General features: G+C 41.3%; 1 protein-coding gene across 1 annotated transcript; it reads right to left on the reverse strand.

Annotated features, from left to right (window-relative positions):
* Positions 1 to 594: 594 nt before the first annotated feature.
* LOC310890923 (nuclear pore complex protein Nup153-like) lies at positions 595 to 27,258 on the reverse strand (the record flags this gene model as incomplete). The annotated part of the gene is made up of 7 exons (XM_083853242.1): positions 26,763 to 27,258; positions 26,587 to 26,625; positions 26,433 to 26,486; positions 24,019 to 24,177; positions 22,871 to 22,923; positions 20,128 to 20,186; positions 595 to 689 (listed from the first exon to the last, which is right to left on the reverse strand). The coding sequence occupies exons 1-7, from the start codon at positions 26,886 to 26,888 to the stop codon at positions 595 to 597; spliced, it is 585 nt and encodes a 194-aa protein (XP_083709368.1). The 5' UTR covers positions 26,889 to 27,258.

A 27,258-nucleotide genomic window follows, 5' to 3' on the forward strand; every position in this document is an offset into this window, starting at 1 on the left:
TGGGGGAGGCTGCCCTGGTGCCAGGCACTTAGCAGCAGCCTGGGGTCTTCAGCTCCCCCCGGGTCGCCGGCAGGACCTCGATGCCTTGCGTGTCGCTGTCTGGATCTCGACGCTTGGCGTGACACCAGCAGGACTACTGCAGATAGGAGCAGGAAGAAAACATTGCAGCAGCAAAGAGACATCAGCTTTCTAGGTTCAACCAATTGTCTAGAGTACTGTAGCGGTAACTGTTCTGTGTATGGATTGCAGACATTGCCGTTAGAATGGCAAATCTGCAATATGGCAATAATGGCAATAGGGTGACATCACCAGGGTCTCGGGGTGCCCCTGTTGGCAGCACTGACAGAGATCACCTGACTGTTGCGAGAAAATGCTGATGTGAGATGGCTGCTCCATGCTGACAGAAGCCAAGCAAGGAGAGCGGTATTAGGCTAATTAAGAAAAGCCATCTCGGAAGAGACCGAACCCAAGAGTGGGCCAAGGAGTGGGCCCTAAGGTATCAAGAATAAAGTGTCACTTCAAATACGTTCAAATACGTGAGACTCCCATCAAGTCAGTGCTTGATGGGCACCCCGAGACCCTGGTGATGTCACCCTATTGCCTCACAAGAGGTGGCTGGCTATAAATGCCCTGAGCGGCGCGCCTGCGGCCAGTCCAGCTGGCGGTATCGAAAGCTCGAGGTCCTAAGGCTGGAAGGAAAGAGAGAGGCGGAGGTGTGCCGAGAGGCACACGCGAAGCCATTGCTGTTGCACCCGAGCCATCGAGGTCCTTCGGTAATGTTCTCAAATCTATAGACATCTATCTGCCTCATCTGTCCTAAGCGCGGTCTTGCCATGTATAACCTACCACAAGCAGATTTGCCATTCTAACGGCAATGTCTGCAATCCATACACAGAACAGTTACCGCTACAGTACTCTAGACAATTGGTTGAACCTAGAAAGCTGATGTCTCTTTGCTGCTGCAATGTTTTCTTCCTGCTCCTATCTGCAGTAGTCCTGCTGGTGTCACGCCAAGCGTCGAGATCCAGACAGCGACACGCAAGGCATCGAGGTCCTGCCGGCGACCCGGGGGGTGCTGAAGACCCCAGGCTGCTGCTAAGTGCCTGGCACCAGGGCAGCCTCCCCCAGACGAAAACCAGCTCCACGTTGCGGCGGCCACAGGCATCATGAGCTGGCGGCCACGGCGGCAGCCAGAGGAGGCCCCCGAGGAGGAGACGTGCCCCATCTGTTTGGAGCGCATGTCCAGCGCGGCTCGCATCGACCCCTGCAGGCACATCTTCTGCCTGGAGTGTGTCCACGTCTGGGCTGCCGAAAGAGACACCTGCCCGCTGTGCCGCGGGCACATCATTGGCATCGTGCGCCTGGCCCGACGACCACGCAGGAGGTTCCAGCGCAACGCACGGCTGGGGCAGCGGCAGCAGCAGCAGCAGCGCCAGACGAGCCCCTCCAGCTACCGCTCCCGCAGCGTCTCGCCCCGGCGCAGGGAGCGCAGCCCCTCCATGGCAGGAGAGCTCGTCAGGAGCTTCTCCTGGCACGCGGGGCAGGTGGGGCGCAGACTGCCAAGGTCCCAGCAGGACGACGACGTCGGGGACACGTCCTGGCTGCATAGGGTCAGGCAGGAGGAGCCGGGGGCCGGAGACCGCATGGGCCGGCAGGCCGGGCCCCCCGCCTGAGCAGGCGGCCGGGCCTCACCTGGGGACGGGCTGGGGGTGGCAGCCACAATTAATTACCCCGGGAATAAATTACAAACTGTTCCACCCTGCAAAGCCTCTGCCTGCACTTATTTCCTGCATCGGTCAGCGGGGGGGGGTGGGGGGGGTGGGGGCTGAACGCAGCCCTCTGCCGCTGCCCGCGTCGCCAATTGGTTTGGGGATGGCTGCTCCTGATGGGGAGCGGCTGCGGGTGGTGGGTCCCCGAGTGAGACCTGGGGGTGAGAAGTCATTTGGGGGATGAGAAGTCGTCATGGGAATGGGAAAGTGTTGGGGGTGGGAGCAGCCACAAAGGTTTAAATTACTCAGTTGTTTTATTGGCCTCGCGTGATAAGAAGACTCAACTCTATCCACAAAATCCTGGCTGATGAAGGAACACGGTGCCCAAAGTAGAACTTAAATAATTTAGCTGAGTTTGTAAAAGATCAAAAGTGCTGAAGCAGTTTGTCCTGGTTCCAGTTAGGACAGAGTTAATTTTCCCTCATAGTAGCTGGTAGGGTGCTATGTTTTGGATTAGGATGAGAAGAGCGCTGATAACATGCTGATGTTTTAATTGTTGCAGAGCAGTGTTTACACCAGGCCAAGGACTTTTCGGCTTCTCGCTCTGTCCTGCCAGCGAGCAGGCTGGGGGTGCAGCAGGAGCTGGGAGGGGACAGACCCAGGACAGCTGACCCAAACTGGCCAAAGGGGTATTCCATACCATCTGGCGTCATGCTAAACAATACATAGGGGTGGCTGGCTGGGGTGGGGGGCCGGCTGCTCGGGGATAGGCTGGGCATCGGTCAGCGGGTGGTGAGCAATTGCATTGTGCATCACTTGTTTTCTTACACATTATTATTATTAATACTATTACCATTATCACTATTATTACTATTATTGTTATTATTATATTCCTGTCTTAATAAACTGTCTTTATCTCAACTCACCGGCTTCACTTTCCCGTTTCTCTCCCCCATCCCAGAGAGGGAGGGGGGAGGGTGAGCGAACGGCTGTGTGGTGTTTAGCTGCCAGCCGGGTTAAACCACAACAGGTGACAGGCCTTTAACGACACTCACGACTCAGAAACATTTGCCGATGCAGTCAAACGGTGTCTATTAACGCGAGGCACTGAAGTTAATTGGTATTAAAAATGAGCCAAAACGAAAGGCAAGTATCTGCGTGTCCAGCAGAATGACAGCGATCATCACCATTTGATCAACCTTCCCTGTGAGTTCTATCTGCAAGTTACTTTGAGGTAGCGCTAGAAAGAAGCGGTTGGTCCAGAGCATCCCTGCAAAAAGAAACATCCACGGCTTAAGTACCATTTACTCTTTTGGTATCCTTTTAAGTACTTTTTACCCGTTTCGGACTCCTGCCTTTTCCCGGCTCACTGATGACAGCATTAGTAGCCCCTCAAGCTACTGTCCTACAGCCTTTCCCATCAGTGAAGAGATAGGAAAAACCCCACTACTTCTTGGAAAAGAAAACCAGCAGGTTTTTGAATAAAAGCATTCTCTGTTGCAGCTAGGTACAACGAAAAGAGTTTATGAAATCATTACGGGACATTCTTGTAGAAAACTTCCTCAAGCTTGGAAGAAAAAAAAACATTTCAGCTAAGTAAAACAGAAAATAACTGGAAGAAGTGAAGTATGGCGGTGTTGGAAAAGTTGCTTCAAAGACTTTTTTAATTAAAAAGAAGGAAAAAAGCAAGTTCCTACTGCAATCCCATCTTTGTCAAACTGATGGCGGGCACCAGTACGATGTGTTCAGCTAACACAGGCTGGAAGTTGTAACTGCAGCTGTGAAGTTTACCCAGTAAAAAGACTCCGCAAAGCATTCTAGCAGTTCCGATGCAATCACTGCTTCCTGAATTTGTGACTCACGGTTAACACGGCAGTACAGGAAGAAGTCTGGCATTCACTGTGCTCTTACGGTAAAGAATCTGCCCTGCGCACACCATCCCAAGCCAGGTATGCGCTCCTAACAGGAAAGGACGATAGGCTGATAAGTCTCAGCAGAGGGAAAAAGACATCAGAGAACTACTTTATAACAGCAGCACGCGGGCTGCAACCAACGTTCTCTTCCTCTCATCATTTTCATTTCTGTGGACTCCAAGAGAATACACTCCCAACATTTTTCAGCTCTGGAGAACAAACAGCCCAACCAATCTCATTCACTGAACTACAAAACTGGTATTTTCGCTATCTAGTCCGGAAAAGGAGGCGCACGTCTCTAACGTACAGTGTAGAGACCTTGTTAATAGGCAAAGTCTGCATAAAATAGGTGGCCACAGCCTGATTTTCTGACGTTCAGGGCCTTGGGTCACACACCACCACAGCATCAGACTTAATGAAGTCACCAATCTATGTGGGCCCCTCATTACACAGGTCACATGTTATGGACCAACCTCTCAAAGGCCAAAAACCAGCACTGATACTGCCGGGCCAACACACATCTGTAGCATCCCATTTCTGGGTGACAACACAATGAATGTTTCCACAAAGTACTCGATGCAACCTAACTACTGTGTTTGGTGATGCAAAGCAAGCCGTGTCAAAGCAGCGTAGCACCCAGGCACATTCCTGGAAGATGTTTTGCTGCTCACGTTGAAGAAAATAGATAAAAAAATCCTGTGCAGTTTGCACTTCTGAGCTCAAGTACCACAGCTATGCACTACAATTGAAGTGGCATCAAAGCTTGTAAGGTTTTGAAGCTTCAGCACTGCCATCCAAAGTCAAGGAGGCTGCATCTATTATCTTGAATTTGCCCCAGCTCAGTCCCCTGAAACAATTCCATAGACACGTACAAGCAACCCTTTTCCCACCCAGATTCTTTGCTTCATCTATTCCACCTCTACCTTGTGTCATATTCTTATTAATCTGCCCCTCAAAAGACTCCCTGGCTCACACAAAGAAGCAACCCAACAAATCCCTGTTCCCAGCCACGTTGCTTTCATGCTTTGGGAAGAGTTAACTGCAACAGCTCTAACTGTGATGCCACCTCACCCCCTCCACCTATGTGAGGTTCTTTGCCTTCTGTCTCCTCCTACGTGTACACCTGCACTAGAACCAGGAAGAATGTGCTTCCTACAATACTCCAAGAGCCTCTTCTGTTTCAGGATGTCATCATTTCAATTCAGGACTGAAAGTATTCCTAGCAAAAACCCAACAGCTAATAGCTAACAGAAGCAGTTGCTGGTGATCAGCTACAAGCAACCTGGAAGTACTGAGGAGTCACAAAAGAGAATTTGCATTACATTTAAGAACAGCATGCAGCTTAGGACCACTGCTTTCACTGACTACACTAAGCCATAAAAAAGAATTGGATTCTTACCTGCCATCACAGCAATTATGGTTTATGTTGCCCCCAAAACACACACGGCAGTACCAGAACTGTGTCAACTAGCTTTAACAGCTTCCCCAGCTATTAAGTACAGTAATTTCTGCTTCCTTTTTTTTCTTGGAGGAATATTCTTTTGTTTCCAGCCTCACTTACTTATTATACACACTGTTAATTAGCAACTATTTCTCCATATTCATAGGGTTATGGAGTCCCTATGACTGGAAAAGACTCTGTACCCTTCAAGATAAGAACAGCATAAAGGCAGCAACTCGCAAGACTGCTCTAGCTTAAAGCAAAGCTTTCCTCATTGCTCTCATCTCCTTTGACTTGAGTACTGTCATCCTTCTACCAGAGCTTTAAAAACTTCATTACCACGAATGAAGGAAGACCAGAGCAATCAGAGAGGGTAGCAGAGGGTATAACTTAAGGAGCTGTTACTAGGATTTTTTTGTTGTTCCTGGTGGACTATTTTTCTCCTTGCCAGCAAGGAGGGAAAACCAGCAAGTTGTTTTCTCCAAGATTTTTTTTTTTTAGGTTTAAGAACACGGATTATGTTGTAGCAATTTCTTCGCTGTAAAGCGTCAGCTGAGAAATCTAACAGTAAGAAGGGCAAGGGAAAACTGAATGCTGATGCAGAGAGTGCCAGCAGACATCATCCTCATTCCACGGGATGTTTGTAGCTATGGCAGTTGAAGTCTACACTTCCATATGCTTAACATACCCTATTTATAAGCCGATTTTAGCTGACCTAGCATGTATCAGTAGTACAGTTAGAGCCAGCAGCCTGCAGGAAAAAGTGGGCACAGGTGTTTCCATAGCAAGGCCTGTGAGTGTCTCCCATACATACTTCCAGTCTAAGCAAGCACATGAAAGGCTTGGCTTGTCGCTTACCTAAGGAACCAGGAAAACAAGGGGAAGCTAGATTTTGCTTGTGTCCTAATGCCCATATAAAAATAAAGACAGATGAAATACCCTTACTACCTTGTTAAATTCCATAAGCCGGAAGAGAACGTGCTGCACACAGGTACAAGTAAAATCCCTTGCTGGCAGGTTTGCAGAAACAAATTTTTTATTTACACAGGCAAGTCTATCTTTAGACCCCATTTACCTCTTTACATTTCTCGAATATTTACATGACTTCATGATGCTCCAAGAAGGGAGTGATGAACAAAAAGATTACAGAAACTGTCAAAAGCATAGCAAAAAAAACCCAACCTATCATTGTGCTTTAAAACTTATGAGCTAGAATAATGTAGAAGAAATGTAGTTTTAGCACTTTGGTCCTAACGGTCATGCTCTAGAAGACACTTAAATAGCAGAGGGGATTTCAGAAGTGACCGTATCCAGAGGTTGCCAGTGACAATTCATGAGTGAATCGTAGAGTTCTTCGCTTGTCTCCGTGAATTGTCTGTTCATTTCATCAACATCCAAGTAGAGCTGTGGATCTGAAAATAAAAGCCTGGTAAGTCCAAGTATCAAATCTGAGGCATGCACGCAAAAAAACTTCACGTGAAATGGCTAATAAAATGTATTTTAAGCTAAGTGTAATAAGCTATTAGATCTACTAATTTTAGTGAGGTATTTAGTCCTCTAAAATTTTGAGCCTCACAACTCCAACTTTTGGGAATTTGTATATTAGAAGGCTGGGACTAGAATTGTCTTTCAAGATAAAGACAAAGACAATGTTTAAGATAGTAAAGATAACGTTTAAGGATAATCAGCCATGAAACCCTCCCAAGAGTCATTTAATTCACTTCTACGGCAATACACGTTACAAGAAACCTGCTGCGAAGCATTGACAGTGTCCCGTTTTACTTGATGCGGTCAGTGTATGCTGTATCAGCTTTAAAACCCCAGCTGATTGCAGATCAACCCCACAGAGGTTTGACCTCAGCTGAACTTTCAAGATGTTCTTCATCCAGTAGAGGTTGGCTTGTATTGTTAAAAGGCACAAGGATGGCTAAACTCAAGTGACAATGATAGAACCCTTATTACCGTCAGTAATTAGGTCATCACCGATTGCAGTCATAACTGAAGATTCCTGAAAGACAGAAAAGGCTAAGTTTAATCATAACTCATTTCAGAAAGCATCACAGATTCAAAGTGCTGCAGTCTCAATCCATTCCTTCTTCCTACAACTACAAGGATAGATGGCATTTTATCTACTTATTTTTAGAAGAAAGCCAATATTGCAGTACAGGTTGGAAGGGACTTCCGGAGGTCACAACTAATACATTGACCACGATAAGACCACTTACAACAACTGTTTAATTTGCTTTAAGCAAAGCAAATCAGAAGAACAGGAACAGAAGAAGCGTACGCAATTATGCTGTCAAAACCATTCTTTGGTATGCGTGAACAAATAATGGTGTATAAATCACTAATTCTATGGATTTACTATTTAAGCACTTAAATACAAACACCTCTGAATGGAATCTGCTCTTTTAACTTCACACTAAGCAGAAAGCATGTTTTCAACTTCGGATTCTTTTTGCTGATTCACACAAATCTGTACAACATATTATCTGTGAAATATTTTCTTTACAGCAAGCGTGCACTATCTTTACCTCAAAAACAGCTGGAGCCATTAAAGAATCTCCTAAAGAGCAGTCTCCAACAGCTTGCATGCTGTCATAGGGAGCATAGGAGCTGTAGTTGTAGTCAGCGTAAGCATCGTAACTCCTCTGCGAGTGGTAGTTCTGGTAATCTTGGCAATAATCATTATAGTTGTATGACTGGTACCGCTGCAATTCTGCTTTCAGTCTGAAACATGAGAAGTTGCATACAGTCAGAGAACAAGAGACTGTAAACCCAGTTCTGAACTTAAACAATTTGTCAGCTTACATACTTCAAAGCTTAAAAGGAAGCTTTCCTAAACAGTCACCTCAGTGACAGCTTAAGTCACAGCTCAAAACCTCATTTCTATAGAAGCAAGCATCCTCACCTTTGCCAATACCAGAAGGAATTGTTCTCATGGATTAACTCCAGAGCCTTGACATGGTTACCTGTACACATCAAGTATTTTTAGCGTTGGCATAAGCAAGCTGCTGCTAAGTCTCTGTGCTTTGCTAAAGATTGATTTAAGACCAGAGACATTTATCAAGCACAGCTGCTTTAAAGATGCAGTCTTAACCCTTCTATCTTTTGTTTGGTTAATTACTAGATCTTATTTCCAGAAAGAAGTGAATGGAGTCAGATTATCCATTTCAAAGAAGCATCTGACACCGCCTGTCAGTTTGCCATGTCTACCTCCACCTGCTCAGTTTTTTTGTTTGTTTAAAGTCCATTAAACATTCAACAGCTGCCAACTATACCGCTCAGGTGAAGTCAGTCTTGCTTAACAACACAATCGCGATTCTCCAGCATGACGCCTTATTATTAGTGGGAGAATTACAAAATACGCTGGTTCTTAAGAAGAAAGGGCCAGCTGATTAGCTTTCACTACTTTCCCTTTCAAGATTTTCTCAGGGGCAGCTTCAGACTAATGACAAGAACCAAGACAAGTGCTATCTGTACTAAAACTGAGGTACACTGCATAAAGAACATTCAGATAACCCAGCTGCATATTCAAAAAAATCCGCTGTTTAGACTTGTCTTCACTGATTCTGTACAGGCAGACCTCCTGTGTTTGCAGTGCCCAGTTTCTCTGACTTGAATTGGGGATGCAGAGAAGTGAGTTCTATGCTTTTGGGGAAGAATACAAGCTGAAGGCATTCTGAAATAGCTTCCAAACTAAGCAAACATGAGGGACAAACTAATCCAATGGCTGGGTATTTCAGTGCTAAGAGAGCACGGTACTCAGCCATTCAGAAACGTATTACTGATGTGTATTTTAATACCTACATTTGTTTCAATACTGCAAAGCTACACAAGTTCTAATAAAGAGGTAATCCATTGTCTTGTTACTGTAGTAAACAAACAGAAGATACATCATCTTAGGTCTTCTGCTTCCAACTGCACTCTTCCTACATACAGTTGTGTAGGGAAGGAAAATCTGAAAATACTGTTGACGTTCTTCTGGATAGCCGAAGCAAGAAAACATGTTTGTGGCTTATTCTTGTTTTCAAAATAAAACAATATTAATTTAATCAAAAAATTTTGGCAAAGAAGTTTGGACAGTGCTCTCTTGGAGAAGAGCATTTCCATTCTAAAGCAGAAGGAGGCAACATTTGCAGAATTATGCTAGGTAAACAGAAACAGAAGTGTCATTTTTTACTATTTAACAGAACACACAAGCTAACCTCATGAACATACTGAAATTGTTTATATGAAGTCCTGTTTTGTCAGTATCCTGGATCAGAGTTCATCAAATTTGGTATCAATTCTTTAACCGTTCAGAGACCTGAATTGCCTTAAATAAGGCAATAGAACTGAGCCGGTAGAGTAAGAAACCCTCTCAGGAAGTGCTAAGCTTTAAACTCCCCATTGCCCTAAGCTCATGAAAAGCAAAGAATAGCATTCTAAACCTGTTCTAGTAATAACGCCTTTGGCTTTCTCCCTGCGTTCCCATTTTTCCCCCCCACTTCTTTCCTGTCAACCCACTGTAAAACTAGTTATGTGCTTCTCTCAAACTAGAGGGAAAGCTCTAAGAACAAGAACTCCCTAGCATATAAAACCACTTCTTGTCCCTTCTACCTTATGCAGGCCCAAACCTGAAAATATTTTCCAATGCATTCAGCTTTGCTACTGTTGAGAAACAAGGCTGGTTACAATGGCAGCTAAGCCCAAGTTGCGCTGTCTGGCTAGACTTAACAGTTGGATTCCCCCAGCCATCCTGAAGCAGGTTGATGAATCCAGGGAGTCAAAACATAGGACTTCTGCATTTCTGGTTTTGTAGACTGCATCCTGTGTACAGCCACTACAGCAAGGGCCACAGACTTTCCAAAGGCAGAGCTACAAGAATCCGATTATTTAGAATAACTGTATCAATGCACAACTCCTTGGTTACCTTTTAGAAATTCCTATGCTCAGCCGGATTCCTTTTCCCCCCAGACCTGGTGCGTTCTGGCAGTCTTGCAGTGCCCTCATCTGATCACCTTGCTCACCAAATCTGACATAGGCATACCCTCTACTATTTTCAAAAGGGAGAAAACCAATTCTGGTATGCATAACAGTTACAAAGCTAACGAATTCAGTTTCTGTCTTCTACAAAAAACAGAAGATAGCAGCTACTATAGCTTCTATTACTTAAGCAACCTCTCTGGCATGTGCACGTGCACAGAAAAGGCTTTCACCAAATTAAAAAACTTGGGCCAGGAGCAAAAAGCTTATTCCTTGGTAGCATTAAGATGCAACTCACTGAGAGCCAGCAAAACAATACATTTTAAGTGCTCTCTGCGTAAGTAATCAGATTCCATATTTCTGCATATACAGCAGTTAATCAGTTAGCACTAACCCACTCCTTTTGGAGCCACAAACTTTATTGGTCACAAACACCAAGAGCTGGCTGTAATTATCTGAACCAGTATTAACCGGTACCTCTGAACTCTTCAAACAAAAATATCTTTCAGGTGCTCTTAGAAGAACAACATCAATTGCCTGCAACAATTTGATGGCTTTGCTAAACGGAGCACTGAAAAGCACAGTGGTACAGTTTCTTTTGTAGCCTGTTCAGAAATTATAGCCCCGTGCCTACAGCTTCAAATCAGGCCAAGCTTACCAGCCCAACTCTTACAGCTTAAGTTCACTGCACTCGAATGCCTTCAAGACGTGCTTTTAGGAGCCATGGAGAAGAACCCTCTGGTAAGACCACCATTATAAAGTACTGAGTGTTGTTTTACACTTAAAATAGAACTATCTGTTACAGTCATTCATCAGCTTTCCCTAGGCTGCTGCTCTCTCACTACTGAATGTGATCCTGCTCTCAGTTTCCCACTAACTTTTTCCCCCAGCGGTTATGGCCTCTTTTCATCTATGACACTTTTAAGGGACTACACCGTGTTGAAAAATGCTGGTTAACATTTCCTTTTACACAAGGTGCCTCATCGAATTTTCCTGACTAAACCAAACCCCAGAACCTTAACTAGAAGAGGAAGCACACAAACACATACGCCTCCCTGGCCACCATATCTCCCCAAAACATATCTGTTCAGTAACAGACCAACTGTAAGAATACTGCGATTAAAATCAGTATAGCTCTATACACTGCTTTTGTTCGGGATTACTAGCTAATGTCCTTCCCCTTACCCCTTCTGGAATTAATACTGAATTCTGTACTCCAAAACGCGGTTCTTAAGTCATACAAATGACATTTAACAATCAGAATTTTTCCACACAGTGATCCTCAATAAAAACTTCAATCCTCTACTGCAGTCTTTCAACAAATTAAAGGAATACAAAACTGGCTAATAACTGTTCAGTGATTTTTGGACCTTTGTAGCACTAGAGTAACAGCAGTACACTCTGCAGCATAGTTGCAAGTACGTGGGAATAAGATACTCTCTCTCATCTCTTTTTTTCTCTGAAAAGTGTGAGGCCTCTATTTCACCCTACTAAAGATTTTACCACCAACTGTACTGCTAGCATTGAGACACTGCAACTTCTGTGCTTGTATGAGATGCAGGACAGGTTCCTTAAGGTGTCGCAATTTTTTGTCTAAACCTAGTGTTGAGATCAAAAAAGGGATTGCTACTAATTGCGTACGTATCAATAACCAGGACAGAAGACATGCTGCATATAGGAATTAAACTTTTTCTAAAGCTCTAGTACATGAACATATCAAATCCCGCAGATTTTTTCTAGTATGGTTTCAGAGGTCTTACTTGATGGACATAAGCGCACAAGTGAAGACAAAAGATATTCTGTTTACCTGAAGTACATGAAGGTTTGAACTACATTCTAGTCCTGATCTTTCCAGTCAAAACTGTTTAAAAAACAACCCACCAAACAGTAAAACAAACAAGAAAACCCCATGCTTCCTCTCTACATAAAACTTTTCACAATTGTGTTTTCTGCCCACCACCTGGCTTTAAAAAGTATACGAACTTCTTTGAAAGATCATGTTTTTAGTCTGAACTCCAAATGAACAACGTGTAGGGCATGTAAAGAACAAGCACGTCATTAATGAAAGCTTTTCTCTAAAAAGGATAAACTTATTCTTGGGGAAAAGTGTGGAAACAGATGTTATCTAGGCAATATTCCTACAGGAAAAACGAATAATTTTGCCACACCTCAAAGGAAAAAATAATTGTGCTTAACAGGTAAGAAAATAAAAAAAATCAGAGCAAACCAAAAAATAAATCACAGAATATGCATCCTCGTTTTAATCATTAAGGATTACCTTTGAGCTCTGCTTTGGTGCTTGGCTTTGCACTTTCACAGGCTACACACTTCGTGGCCTCTGCTTTGTTTTGAACCAAGCAGGTCTCCCAATCCCAGCTTCCTTCAGGCTTCTTGAATTTGTCTAAATCCAGAAATTCTCCAGAAGGAGCAGAAAATGCAGATGCACTGCTACTGGTCACAGGTGTTGGACCCTCTGTGAGACAAACAAGACAGTTAACCATCCTGTTTGAACATGAACTATAAAATGAACATTAACTTTTAAATTTGATTTGTCAAATCCCACAGAAATGTTCAAAACTACTCCGCAACTCCCCCCCCCCCGCCCCTGAAGAAAATAAAAGCCACCAAAAAACCCACAAAGAAACAAAGAAACAAACAAAAAAACCAGAGTGGAACTCAAAGCTTCCAAACAACACACAACTCTGTTCAGCACACAAGCTTCTGCTGCTGTTGACCACAGTGTAACCTCCATAAAGAGGCCTGACAGGTGCCTTTTAAAAAAAAGGTGCCTTTTAAGAGAGAAGCAGAAGATAACGCTTCAAATTCAAAACCGGAAAGACAAGAATGGCTCTTCCCTTCCACAGCACACGCAGAAAACTTTTATCCTAGTATTACTTGCATCGCTCTTCCTCCTGACAAGTGCAACGTAACCGTGCAATTCACTGCACCATGGTCACAGTAAACCCCTCATTTCCAAAATTCCTCCTTGCAATGGCAAGAGCCTCAGACAAAGATGCCGACTGACCGCTCAGAGGTTGGAAGTCCAAGAGAATCAACTCTGTCTGAAATCCATTATCTTACCTCATGAAATTTCAGTCTTACCGCACAGGATGAATACAAAAGCCCGGTCTAGTCCATCTTAATTTGTTTCTTCCAGGATATATTTGCACAGGTGTTTTTCGATGTAATGGCATGTTAAATGACATTTAGAGTCAAAGTTAGAATTAGAATCGTATTTTAAAAACAATACAACCACGCTCAAAATCAATTACGGTCACACACAATGGGAAACAACCCAGTACTGCCCTGAAGAAGTTACCCAGCGGGTCACTCGCTTTCTTGAAGCCTACCACTGACCTTCATAGGCATCTCTCTGCTTTAGCTTAAGACTAGTTAAGACTACACTGTCTTGAAATCTGGCTTCACATCTCCCCTCAATTACATACAAACGGTGAGTAGAGGCATTTTGGACACATTCTGTAATTTTTTTTACTTATTTTTTGAAAGAGAAAAACGCAGTCATTTTTAACTCTTTCTATGGAGTTCTCATTTTCGCCAGTGAAAAATCACTATGTTGTTTTTAAATTAAGTCACCCACTTCAGCCATCTTCCCTCACCAGCTGCAAAGCCGGGGGTATCTGCATTGATCCAGCTCCGTACTAATACATTTCACAATCAGTTCAATTTATGCGACAGGCTGGAACCTGGGCTGAGACCTCTGAAGTGCCTGTAAACCAATCCTGCAGACAGCCGCTAACCCATCAACCGTACCTGGGAATCGTGTTGCTTAAAATATTCCATATATGCAACGTACTTTTATTCTGTACAAGATTCACAGAGGCTAGGATGGAAACAACAGGAAAAAAAGGACCATACCTGGTTTCTCAGACTGACAGGCTACACATTTGTTATCTTCCGTCTTATTTGGTACAAGGCATATTCCACAGTCCCAAGAGCCTTTCGCCTTCTTAAATTTGTCTCCAAAGCCCAGAGTGGCTGTTGTGTCAGTGCTGCTCGAGGAGGATGTCACTGTCACCGAGCTGTCTGTGACCACTGGTCATGTCAGAGCAGGCATTACTCCCGTTCCAGGTTTTGGTGTCTCACATGCTATACATTTTGTAGCTTCCGGTTTGTTTTGGACAAGACATGTATCACAATCCCACGTTCCAGGTACTGTTTTGAATTTGTCTCCAAAGCCCAGCATCCCTGCTGGGGGCGCTGCTGGCTTTGAGGTGTCGCATTGACTTGAACTTACTGTCTGTTTCATACTCTCAACTGTTGACGCTTTAGTAGCTTGACAAGTTACACATTTGTCCTTTATGTCTTTGTTTTGCAGAAAAGGGTCACATGTATCAGATTGCCAGTGCGATGCTTGTTTAGAAGTCTCTTTACCTGCAGAAAAAGTTGTTATTGCAGGCCTAGTATAAACCACTGTGCTTGTTGTAGGTTGTGCAGACGTAGAAGAGCGTGTTTTCAACAATCCAAAGTCTAGGAAGCAAGAAAAAAAAGTCTTCCTGTTAGCGCAGCACCTCACTACATGTAACTAAGTGACTTTACTAGAGGGCAAAAATTTCAACTCAGGTGCCAATGGTTACAACTAGACATTCAGACCGAGCGCAACAGGAAGTCCCCAGAAATCTTATCTAAACGGATGAAATTTCATCTGCTGCACTGGGTCACAACAGAACATTTCGTTAAAGCTTCATTTAACTCTTTGTTTCCAAGCAAGCTTTAAATCAACATTTTCACTGGTCGATACAAGTACAAACAGACAGTAGCTGACTGAAATCTGACAGTCCAACGTGGAATGGAAATAATACAATTTGATTAAGACGCGATGCCCAATCGAATCAAATTTCTAAAGCTCCTCCTTCCGTAGCAGATGACTCAAATCTACTCCAGTAACTGTACAGAAGTTTGTACTCGGAGCAGCAATCCATGCGGTATTTTCCCACAGATGCTGAATATTAATTAAATAATAAAAACTCAAGACAATTGAACAACTGTCTAATTTTCTATAATCTTTTTCAAAATGCATCGGACACAGGACAACTCCTTATTTAAAAGGTGGCAATTTTAACAGAAAAGACAAGCTACTAATACAGAAAGACTAAAGGAAATGCATCTTAAACAGCAGCTCAAGTTGCTTGTAAATCTACCTTGAACATAGTTGTTTTGTGGTTTGTTTGCTGGTTTTTTTTTAGTCAAAAATGAAGTCTTTGAACAATGTGAAAAACACACTTTATGAAACTGTTGAAAACAATTGCAATTGCTTAAAAACAAAATTCAGAAAAGGGTTTTTAACGTAAAACACTCCACTTCTGTTTGCAGTTTAAATTTTAATCCACAGGAGCCATTGTAAGCTAAGGCCCAAAGATTCGCAGCTTTCGCCATGTATTTGGAACTGAAGCTCTTTCCTATTCTTTCTTCACCTGGGCTGAAGGTGGGACAGGAGTGTTGAGCTTTACAAACATTTCCTTTTCAATTCCACAAATTGTATTTACTTAAAATGAAACACCGATTATCTGGCTAATTCTCTTAGTACCTCATTTACAATTACATCCTAACACGTAAAGGAGATGCAACCCATCTGCTTTTCATCTTGCAGTTTTACTTCCAGCAACAAACACCACTTAGAATAGAAGGGGGCAGATGCACCCTAACAAACGCAGCGCTTAATGTAATGCTCTCCTACATTCATATTTATAGCAGATACTCTATTAACCATAAGTCGTGTGTTGGTTTTTTTTTAATAAAAAATGCTAGCGTATTTTTTGCAGCATCTTTTTAAAAGGAGTTCATTATCTCACCAGGATTTTTTAGAACGTCTAAGACGCTTCCTTCCTTTAAGACGTGGGCAGTGGTGAAGGGACCACCAGCAAAATCTTTGACCTCCTCTTTCTGTGTGTTGATGTTGGTTGAGGTGGTGGTGTCTTTTGAAACAAAAGAAAACAAAAACAGCTTTCACAATGTGACCTAGTTAGAGCAGATTATACTCACTTTTGTTAGAAACAAGAATTTCCAGCTTTCATGCTTCTCACATAAGAATCTTCACAAATTCTACTTACTTTGCAATGCTTTATGATTACAAGCAAAACAAAAAGCAACAAAACAAAACAAAAATATAAAAGCAGATCTGTCACTGGAAAAATACTGCAGAAGTCCAACACTGCCTGGAATTGCTAGCATGCGCAGACAGGACAGATTGAAGATTTAATAAAGAAAAAAAGGAAAATCAGCACTTCAGATCTGAAGTGCTAAAGTTTCAGTTACCTAGGGTAAGAAAGGGCGTCACTGGAGTACCACTGGGTCCAGAAAGTTCTGCCGATTTTACAACGGGAACACTAAATGTAAACCCAATCTGCTATGAACAAGAGAGGTTTTTCAGATTCTCAAGCCACAGGAACTCCAATCGAATGCACACACAAAACCAAATCTGAAAGCTGCTCTTCACATTTGTAGCACGCATGCTGAATGACAAATTATAAGCCAGAAGCCTACATACTTTTCTCCATCAAGGCAGATTCTGCTTTAGTGTTCTGCAACAGCCTACTAAATGCCTAAGAAAAAAAAGTCAAGCTCCTTTATTATTTTACTTACAGAAGACGTAGGTAGCACTTCTGCCTCAGTAGATTTCACAACTGGAGATGAAAACGCAAACTCAGGACTGCTAACAGTACTTGTTGGTTGTATCTGTATTTTCAAAAGAATTAAAGGTTTATATTTAAGAGCAACAACTACCTGAATTCACTACCCGACAGAAGTCCCGCAGTGACGTCGAAAAACCTGATGTTTGAGTTATTTTGCAGATAAAAGTAATAATAAAACACAGGGAAGTTTCCAAGTGGGTATAGGACAATATCTTCAAAACCAAATTCCAGAAACTGAGAGGAAAAGCTGGAGATGCTACTTAGGTCTAAATGCACGGAAAAGCAAGCCAGGAAGCTGAAGAACGGCAAACTCAGCCCAATGATACTCCAAGAACTTCAGCAAACACCTCAACATGTTAAAGCAGCTGTCTACTTCAAACCGTACAAAAAATATTTCAAGTACTCTGGAACAGATTAATGTTTATTTTATTGCAATAATATGCCAATTATTGCACCCTAGGCTCATTCTATGTGAGGCTTATATGACCACGTTACCTCTAATTTAATAACTTAAATAAAGTTGTGGTTTAACCATTGCAGGCAACTAAGCACCACACAGCCACTCGCTCACTCCCTCCAAATGGAACAGGGAAAAGAACTGGAAATAAAGAAGTAAAGTTGTTAAATTTGAGGTAGCATTAATGACTCATCGCATGTAATGGCTACCTGGAAAGACAAATGCCATAACCCTGTACATACTCCCCACTCCTTCCCCTTCTTTCCCCCAGCATTTATTGCTGAGCACGATGCTAAATGGTGTGGAATATCCCTTCGGTCCTCTGGGCTCCGCTGTCCTGGCTGAGTGCCCTCCCAGCCTCTTGTGCATCCCCGACCTCCTCGCTGGCAGGGCAGCGTGAGAAACAGAAAAGGACTTCTCACTGTGTAAGCACTGCTCAGCAACAGCTAAAACACCAGTGCCTTACCAACACTGTTTTGCTCACAAATCTGCAACACAGCATCATCTACTACGAAGAAAATTAACTCTACCCCTGCCCAAACCACTATAAATAACGTGGCATAAAGTCCACACCCCCCTTCCCCCGCAGACTTCCACAGCATTTGAAGCAGTTATACAATCACGTTAAATGGGAGTTGGCAGGCTCTAAGACTGAGAGAAGCAGAATCAAAACATTTATGCCTTTTTCCCCAAACTGGCATACAACCCCAATTCATTCAGCTGCGTAGAAACTAATATTTGTTAGTTTCATGAGCACCACAGAAAAAGTCAACTCGCAATAAAGCAGTATACTCATTGTAAACATTATTTATAGCATAAAGATTTACCTTGCCCGCCGCCGTCGCTGCTGCATCTGCCATGCCTGCCGCCTCCGTTGAATTTGCCACGCTTGTCGTTGCCGCTGTTGACCTTGATATGTCCTTTGTCATCAGTAGATATGGCATGCCCGCCGCCATTATTGGATATGTCAAGCCTGAGGGCACTGTTGAACACGTTATGCCCGACGTCGCCGTTGTATATATCATGTCCTCCACCTCCTCCTCTGATAGATCTGTCAAGTCCTCCACCTCCGATGGATCTATCATGCCCTCCACCTCTGATGGATCTGTCATGCCCTCCACCTCTGATGGATTTGCCATGCCCGTCGCAGCTGCTGGAGTTGCCGTGCTCATTGCTGCTGTTGAAACAGCGCTCGGTGACGCTGAGACAGCGCTACTACCAACGAAACTAGAATTGAACTGAGGCAGCGATGCAGCACTGATGGGTAGGGGTATGTTCGGTAGCACTGGTTCCTCCACTTCCTAAAGTTGCAAATTTTAATTTTTCTTATACAAGACATACTACTTTCTCACCCCATCGCACCCAATTTATTAACAAAATTAAATAGAACAAAAATCCATACAAATTAAGAGAAAGCAAGTTTCCAGAAGAAATCCCGATCTCCCCACCTCTGTCTACCACGTCATTTTAATTTATGGCAGGCCTGCTTCCACATTATACTCTATTCAACAACTGTACAGCAAGAACACTGAAAGTTAACTCAAAACCTGTGCAGAACAGAGACGCACAGATCACATTTTTTTTCTTTCTTTTCTATACTTTAGTCATCAAAGCTCTGGAGAAGCATCATCCTTTCTAACTACCCTCGCATGGCCTCAATTAAGAGTACACTCTCAAGACAAGTGAGAAAGTGTTCCTCTTGCAAAATTAGGCAGGATAGCTGCCAAAGTTTCTAAAGTCATTACAGCAGTGAACGTGGAAAAAGGTAATGTTTAAAGAAGCAGGTAGGTTCAAAAACCAAACTAAACACAAAAAGCACCAAAGAAAGTCAGACTAGCAGCACTGAAGATTGTGTTCTGGTAAATACAGTCTATACCATGTATCAGGATGCAAATATAAAAATCAGAAAACAGCCTCTTAACAACTTCAATTTTCATCCCTGCCACTTACTTTATTCGATTACTAAGATTGGATGAGTTATGTTTTAAATGGCATAGGAAATCTGACCAAAATTTGTACAGTACTATCATGATCTACTTAGAAATGACTAGGAAGGGATGTAAGTTGGTACTACTGATATTCAGTGCATCCTGTAGCTTACATCTGTTTCACAGTTTTGATTTGAAAAGTTTATGGAACTTTTGATATTTGGACCATTATTTTATTTGCGTTACAGGAATAAACAACAGTGTTTACGATTTCTTTATATTGCATCATCCAGAAGTCCCATTTAATGATTTGAAACTTAAATTAACTTAAATACTTAATATTAACTTAATATTAATTAAATACTTAATGTTAACGTAAATACTTAAATTAACTTACAGGCAGCTTATATAACATCCAATAAAAGAAAAAATAATCTGAATATTCATGGTCATAGTTTTATGGAATAGATTTTTCCTATTAAAATGAGAAAAAAACTCTCTCACAATGAGTTTGGTGAGTATCAAAAACTGAGTCATCGTTAGCAGACATGCAGAATGCTCTCTTCTACTACTCTTTTTCACACTCTTGGCCTGTATCTTTCTGTACGACTTAAATATGAAACCAAAAATTAAGCTTTTTTTTTCTTTTTATACTTGGCACTCGTTTCAAGTATCATTCCTGTAGAAAAACTATACACACCTTCACCAAAACTTCTCTTCTTAGGACTCATTCATTCAATTGCTAACGAGAAATGTTATAGTTTGAAGAATCTCCAAGGTAAGAGAATTAAAAATTTCAAAATTACATAAGCAAAGTTCAGGTATTCAAAGACAGGAAATCAATTGGAGCCTGCTCTGAAACCCACAAGAAAACAAAAACAATGCAAAAATAAAGCGGTATTGTTATAATTTACTATGATGCAATAAAACTGACACACTTAGCTAGTTACTTCAGTAAGCTCAGTGACAGCAATTAATTTAAGAGTCACTTACCTGTTCTTGTACAGCTCTTGATAAATAGTGTATTCCTCTTTCCCTTCTCATTTTGCCGCCTCCGCTACTCACTCCTGAAGACAGACCACTGGACGCAGCAGTACTGAATTTGTAGCTGGTCACATTGCTAGCACACGACAGTACAGAAGTTGGGGGAAACAAGAGAAAAAAAAATTACCAGCCAAATTTTTTTTTCAAGATATTAGAGCTGTTATTAGTCCTAGAATTGAAACCTGCTGATCAGAAAAAAACTAAAGCTGTCTCACAAGTTGCTAAACGCTGGTAAATACTTGATGTTCTAAATAGGAAAAACTTTATTAACAGCAGCAATGAAAAGGACATACATAAGTGCACCGTTCACATGGGAACAATGACTAAGCCAGAAGACCTGAAATAGAAGAGCTGATTTAGATTGTTATTTTCCAGTGCTTCCTTTAAATAGGACTGGTTCTCTGATTCTGCGATGCACGTGTATCTTTTGCAGGGATATAAAAGAACAGCTCACAAAAATACAGAAAGAGTGCACATATGCACACATACACATGGGAAACACTGCCAACAGCTCTGATAGAATAGGGACGCCTTAGACTTGTGTGGCAAGGTAATATGGCCTAAGCTTCAGAAGCAGCTCTGGCTTTCGTGTGGCCATCAGCAGGAACAGCAGAGGTGTTTGGGTATGCCAACATTCCAGAAGTCTTTTCAGACATGAATACAGATCCCTTTTGTAAGGCATACAAAGGCATTTTTCTGGTACTTAAAAAAGCCTAGCACATAACCAGAAAGATATCCTAATCCAAGAGCAAATGGGGAAAAAATAACCCAAACCAGAAGTGGAATAGGGAATAACTCTAACAAAAGTACTATGGCAAGAAAATGAAGTATGCCTGGAAAAACCGTGACATCAAAGCTTATCTTGCAGCCAATCAGTCAGTCAGTACAAAAGTGCATTAGATCGCACTGGAAGACACCAGGTCAAACTCCCACAATACTGAGGAGGAGAACTGGTCTAAACTTGTCAAATACTTGACAACAGCCTGCTTAGCACTGTAACTGCATAGAGGAAGACAGATCCCTAAGGCAGATGCTCAGACTTTTCTCTAATCCAAACTGTCAATCCATTAGAATTCTGAAAAAAGTCTTACATCAAAATAGATCTTCATTCAGACAACTATCGCTTGCCCCTAACAGCCCATATTCCTCTTTCTGTTAACACCTGTGAGCTTCAAGGGGGCAAAGACAGTTGTCAGCCTTCAAGCAAGTCTAATCTACAATTGGACTCAGGATATAAAATATATATATATATACACACACACGCATAGATATATAGCATTGGTGGGCCAGAGATTTACTGAGTATTCCAACTCAACTGTCCAAAGGGACTCTTGCCAGCAGATCAGTGTGGTGCTCCTGCTCCAGAACATGGCACCCAACAGAGACCAGCATCACAAAAAACACTACCACCACTACCTACTCTACAAACAAAAGGTAGGGCACTGCAATAAACTTTGTGAACGAAATCAAAAGCAGTATGAGTTTGCTGTATCTCCTTCCTAAATGGAGAAGTAGAAAGGAGTTCTAGCAAAGACAATTTAGAACAGTTTGAAAAAAACATAATTAAAACCCAGCACCTGATTGCACCTGTACCAGAACCTTAAAGCCAGTCGCTTCCACCCCTAAAAAGGTGGTTGTTGTGAAGTCCAACTTTTAGATGCCAAAACAAAGTGTTGAGTTCTTTCTGCAAGCCAAAGAATGCCCATGGTCACATAAGAATTGCTTGGCAGATGAGCATAGAGTCAACAAAATTCCCTGCTACTGTTCTTTGAAAAGAGCGACCCCCTAAAAACCGAGTGCAAAGTCTCTTAACTCAAGCATTATTACCCAAAACACCATTTGCCCAGAAGGAAAAGCCATCAATATTATCTGGAGGATAACTCATTTGACCTAAACCAAGAAAGCAGTATAACACAAAGCAGTCTCCTCAAGAAGAAATTCAATTAATTCTGCTGGATTTTTTTTATTTTAGAGATGAGTTAGCATTTGGCCTCAAATGATTCTAAAGAACACATGGTCTTCATGTGAACTCAAAGCAGACAATTAACTTCATCATGAAAGGAGTATTAAAAAAAAGAATAATAAATCATAAATCTTCCTCCATGTTTTTGCTTAAAAAATAAAGAAAAAAACACATCAATAAACATCCTCCTGAACTGTAACTCACTTCCCCTACTTCACCTTCTAAAGAATACTTCAGAAAGAATCATCCCATTAGGACAGAGCTTTCAAACTGCAAGCAATTAAATAGCTAAAACTAATAGCTTTTCCCCTAGGGAACATTAGGAGGGACAAATTATTTTGTTATAAGTAAACTGAGTTATAAACCATGAAATATCTGTCAAAGCAAAATTTGTAACGCTACAGATTTAGTTAAACTACAAAATGAGCCATATTTCCTGTAGAAGGAAAAAATTAGGCCTCCAATAGCAAAGATCCTTTCTGTGGATACAGCATTATAACGTGCCTCGTTTCCCATCTTCGTATCCTACTCAGAAGATAAACTTGGGATAAAAAGTGGTGTATCAGTACTTTTATTCTTGCTCATCTTCCTTCCTTTCATAAAAACAACAATTTTCTCAAAGTTCTATTGATCTTCAAACACAATCCAGACTTTGCAGCTCCCTCAAAATACAAAATTTTCATTGGATTTCCCATTCCTTTTACTGAGAACTGTCACCACCTTTCAGGTGCAGACCGTACTGAAAAAGGAGATGTCTTTCTTCCTTCAAGTAAGTTTTAAATTAATAGATGTCATACCTTTCAGATGGTTCTGCTCGCTGTTCTGCAGGCAAAGTCTTCTCTCTCATCCCCTGCAAGTTAAGTTTAGTTCAAGACTTAGCTGAATATGTTCAGAATACACAAAGTACCAACAACCACTTCATGTGGTTTTTTGTGGTTTTTATTTATTTATATTTAATTTTATAGCACTGAATACACCTCACCTACTTAACGTTGTTCCCTAATTCAGCATTGTGGGTACAGTTCAGTTAAATTTTGGGGCTAAAGTAAGCATCACTGCTTCACTCAGCATTGAGGACAAACTGATAGAACACTAAATCAAATTTGTCAAATCCTCTAACAAAGAAAGTAATTACTTTAAACAAAATGACAAAAATTGTGTGTGTGGGGGAGAGTTTTCATCAAAACTTGTGTTTGCCAACCCCGTAAAAGGGACATACTTTTCTGTTTTCTGTCATTTATCAACAAACAAGAAAAAAAAAACCTCTACCCCCCTAAAAACTAAGCAGTTGCTGCTACATTCATTTTAGAACTTTACCAAATGGAGATTGTGCTGGCTAAACAATACAGAGATTGAAAGAGTTAAAAGCAATAAGCAACCAGTATTACTGTCCACTTTGATTTCCAGCCTAAGAAGCCCATACACTTAACAAGTGGTCATTTGTACACTCAGACTGATACTGGAAACACAGATGTTTTCGCAGAAAGAGATGCCCATTTAATTTTATGGAAAATTTATCAGACTCCATCTACTCCAAAGCAATCAAAACCGATAACTCAGCACATTGTCAGAACTCTCACTTGGAGCACATAGCTCACCTGGAATAGTTTACACAGAACACGAGCATGTTTCATCAGTGACAGCTTTGTGTACATGAGAATATAAAAGGAAAACATTTCTGTCTTTTAATATTCTTTCACTGAGAACAGGATGACTCAATAGCACATCATGACATCGTGAAAACAACCACAAGACACTGAGTGTTCCAAAAACAGAATTAAATCCATAAAAGCTCAATCTATTTCACAATGGTTCCCACTGCCTTAAAGCTCGCCTCAAACATACTATCAGTACTTTTTGCAAAGATAGGATAACAATTGGTTTGAGAAACATTCCAAGACTGGAAAAAAAAAACAGGCACATAAGGACTCAAAAATGTACTCACTTGGAACTTTGTGTCTCCTCTCTGGCAAATTTTGCTGGACTGAGTAGTTGAAGTCGGTGATGGTTCAGAATACCGCGTATAACGCATCGGCTGACGGTTTACTGTTGGTGTCACAAGTCTCTTAACAGGTGGAGGCTGGAATGCATTCTGGGATTCCAGCTTTGAAAGGGAAACAGCAATCAATTTATCCTTATGTCCACCCAAATTAATTCCAATATTTATTGATGAAAACAAATTACAGAACTATAAACCTCCCCCCATCGGTCTTGGCACTCAGTGAATACAATTTGAAAATTCTGAAGACCGTTCAACTTGTAGAGGGAAATCACCAGAAAACCAGTAACGAAATCCATAAAGCTATATATAAGTAGCCAAAGTCTGACTGAATTCCGTTTCAAAATTTGGCAGTTAGCTTCATAGACAAAATAATTCATGCTACCATAATTAAAATAATCCATGTTCCTAGAATATGCTCCTATCTTTTCCTCTGCCCACACTGTGATTTTTTTTTTTTTAGTAGCTTAATTCATTAATTTAACATTTGAAGTGTTAAGCAACTAATTATACAGGCTTCTGGGCTTCACATCCCCTACATTTTCCCCCTTCAAAGTTACACAAACAATAGAACACACTCAAAAAAAACAACTTGTCAATCTTACAATAATCTCATTCATTAAAATATGATCCAATGCTTTACATGTGCATTAGATGCACTTCAAGTAGTGGGTTTGACTTCCCTTTTCAAAGCATTTTCACAGACCAGAGTTAATTTTTAACACAGACCACTGCGTGTTCTGCAAAACTGACTTAACTGAACTGTCAGACAGAAAACAAACCCTAAAGGCTACAAGATTTACCGATGGCTCCGCCTGCGGTCTTAAGGATCAGAAAATACAGTCTTAGGAAGCATGCTATTGTTCAAATCAATACCAACAGGAAATCGTTTACACCGCAGCTTTAATTTCACAGTATCTCCCAGCTCTTAGTAATAGGATTCACACTCTCTCTAAAGTATACAAAAATACATCTTTCTAAAAAATATTACATTCAGTTTGAAACCTTGAATAAGACATGTTTTATGTAAGTTCACAAATCTACTTCGAGTGAACGACGGTTCATTGCTGGTTTTAAAGGTAAAAAAGAAAAATATTAATTCCCCCAGTTAGGCATTCAATACACCAAGAGCTATTCTGCCTGGTACAGTTCCTTGAAATAAGAAAAATACCACATCACTGCTACCCACTGCAGAAGTTTAGCCCGAGTGCACAAGTGTTCCGTCAACCGCATGTTCACTTTAGCAGGAAAACACACGATCGTCTCCTCAGCAAATAATTGCTTCTCATCACGGGCTACCCTTCTCCCGCCACCATTATGAATTCTAGTATTATGAATAGACAATCTATCTCCTTTCACCCACTGACAGCTGCGTGCAACATTCATTTAGTGGCTGACAATTTCAGGCTCTCTGTTGCAAATCTGGCAGATCTTTCTTAATGCCTTATCACAGGTGTATTGCTATAATATAACTGAGAATTCACACCAGATTTGGTTTTAGTTATTTGGATAATATTTATGATATACTTCACTTCTCCATGCCCTTGTAATTTGGCAGATGGTGAAAAGATGGTCCAGGAAATCTGAGATGTTTGTAAACTCTGAAGTGATTGTAAACTTAATTATACATCCATCCAGTCAAGGAATTAGCACAGAAACTTCTTGAGACACTGTCCCTTTTCTCATTAGAACAGAAGATGAAAAGTTTGCACATCTTGTTATTTCCTTCAGTCACCTGATCTTCAAGTGGTCATTTAAGGGTTTTGCAATTTAATAAGCCCAAGAATACCCCTAACTAAAGTCATCAAAAAAAGATGACTAGTTTTCATTTTTTAAAGAAAATGAAAGGAAATCATGCTTTACCACAGCGTTATCACCAGTTCTGTGCTACCTCCAAATAGGAATTTAGGAGCGTAAGATTTATAGCGTCGGAAATTAACAATTTTCCTCCTCTTTACTTTGAATGGTGATAAAAAGCAGAAAAATTAGTTTTCTGTGCCCGAATGAACACGGAAGTCTGTACAAAGTCTATATGACCACTCAAGCAGTATTTTTCTATTTGTGATCATTTCTTCAAGAGAAAACTTGCCTCAAGAGGAATTTTAATATGCAGCTTCACCCCAAGTTGGGGGACAAGATAAAACGACTTGGTGTGTTCTAGAGTTGTTGCTCTCAACTTACAAAGATAACATAATTCTTAACCTGAGTAATCTTCACAGCCCATCATCTATTGTGGATACATGCCAATATTAACTTGATTTGATGTCTATGTTGTCACTGAGGTTTGAGAAAATTTTTCTAATAGTGATAAAGCATTGAAAAAGTTATCTACCTCAGCTTAAGACATTATTGGTTCTTACCTTTCTTCGTTTGGACTGGAAGTCAGTAATATCCGGTTTATCTATGTCCGGAGGCTGAGGGAAAAAACAAAGCATAAATATTAGAGGGCAATTTTTTTCTCCTGAGAGAGAGGGTTCCCTGCAACAAAAATGTGGGGGTTCATGGTCAACTTACACAACACAGCGGCAAAAGAGATGTCATTCTTTTCGCATCCTGTTGAAAAAACAGCGCAATAAATTAAACCGGCCACAACGTAAGGAAGAATAGTTTTATCTTTATCCTTTGATGGCACATTTACTAAGTTTTATAAACACATGAAGCAAAAACAGATTAAAAGAAGTGCTATTTACCAACAAAGGGCTTGACAGCTTCTCCACTGCCTCCAAGATGCACCACGCTGAGGTACTCAAGGTAGCGTGGGACCGCACAGTTTCTTGTCTAGCTTTCGCTCTCTTTTGTGCCTGAAAAATTAGCATTTTAAGTGTTACAATGGTCAATTCTCAGCTAAGGAGGCATGTTTTTTACGTCCCAAGGCTACACTGATGATACAATCAATATATTCTGATGACAGAGAAACATGCAGTCACTGGGAGTTCAAGCCATAAAGAAGAGAATACGTTCGGAGTTTAATGAAGTTTACCTTGGGCCTCAGTGCATCTTGCACGTGCTTGTTGCACGAGCAATAAAAGAGCTCCGTACTTGTAAAAGGTCAAGACGGATGATGCTAGGACTGCTAAGGCCTCCGAAGCAGTAATCAGGGAAACAGAACTCAAGAAAAGGCTTGTGGTACAGAAAGCATTTTCAGTAACAACACAGACCTCAGAGTTTCACGATGGTCTAAGTGTA

This window comes from Anser anser (assembly GCF_964211835.1).
Source record: "Anser anser genome assembly, contig: HAP1_SCAFFOLD_101, whole genome shotgun sequence".
NCBI classification, from domain to species: Eukaryota; Metazoa; Chordata; class Aves; order Anseriformes; family Anatidae; genus Anser; species Anser anser.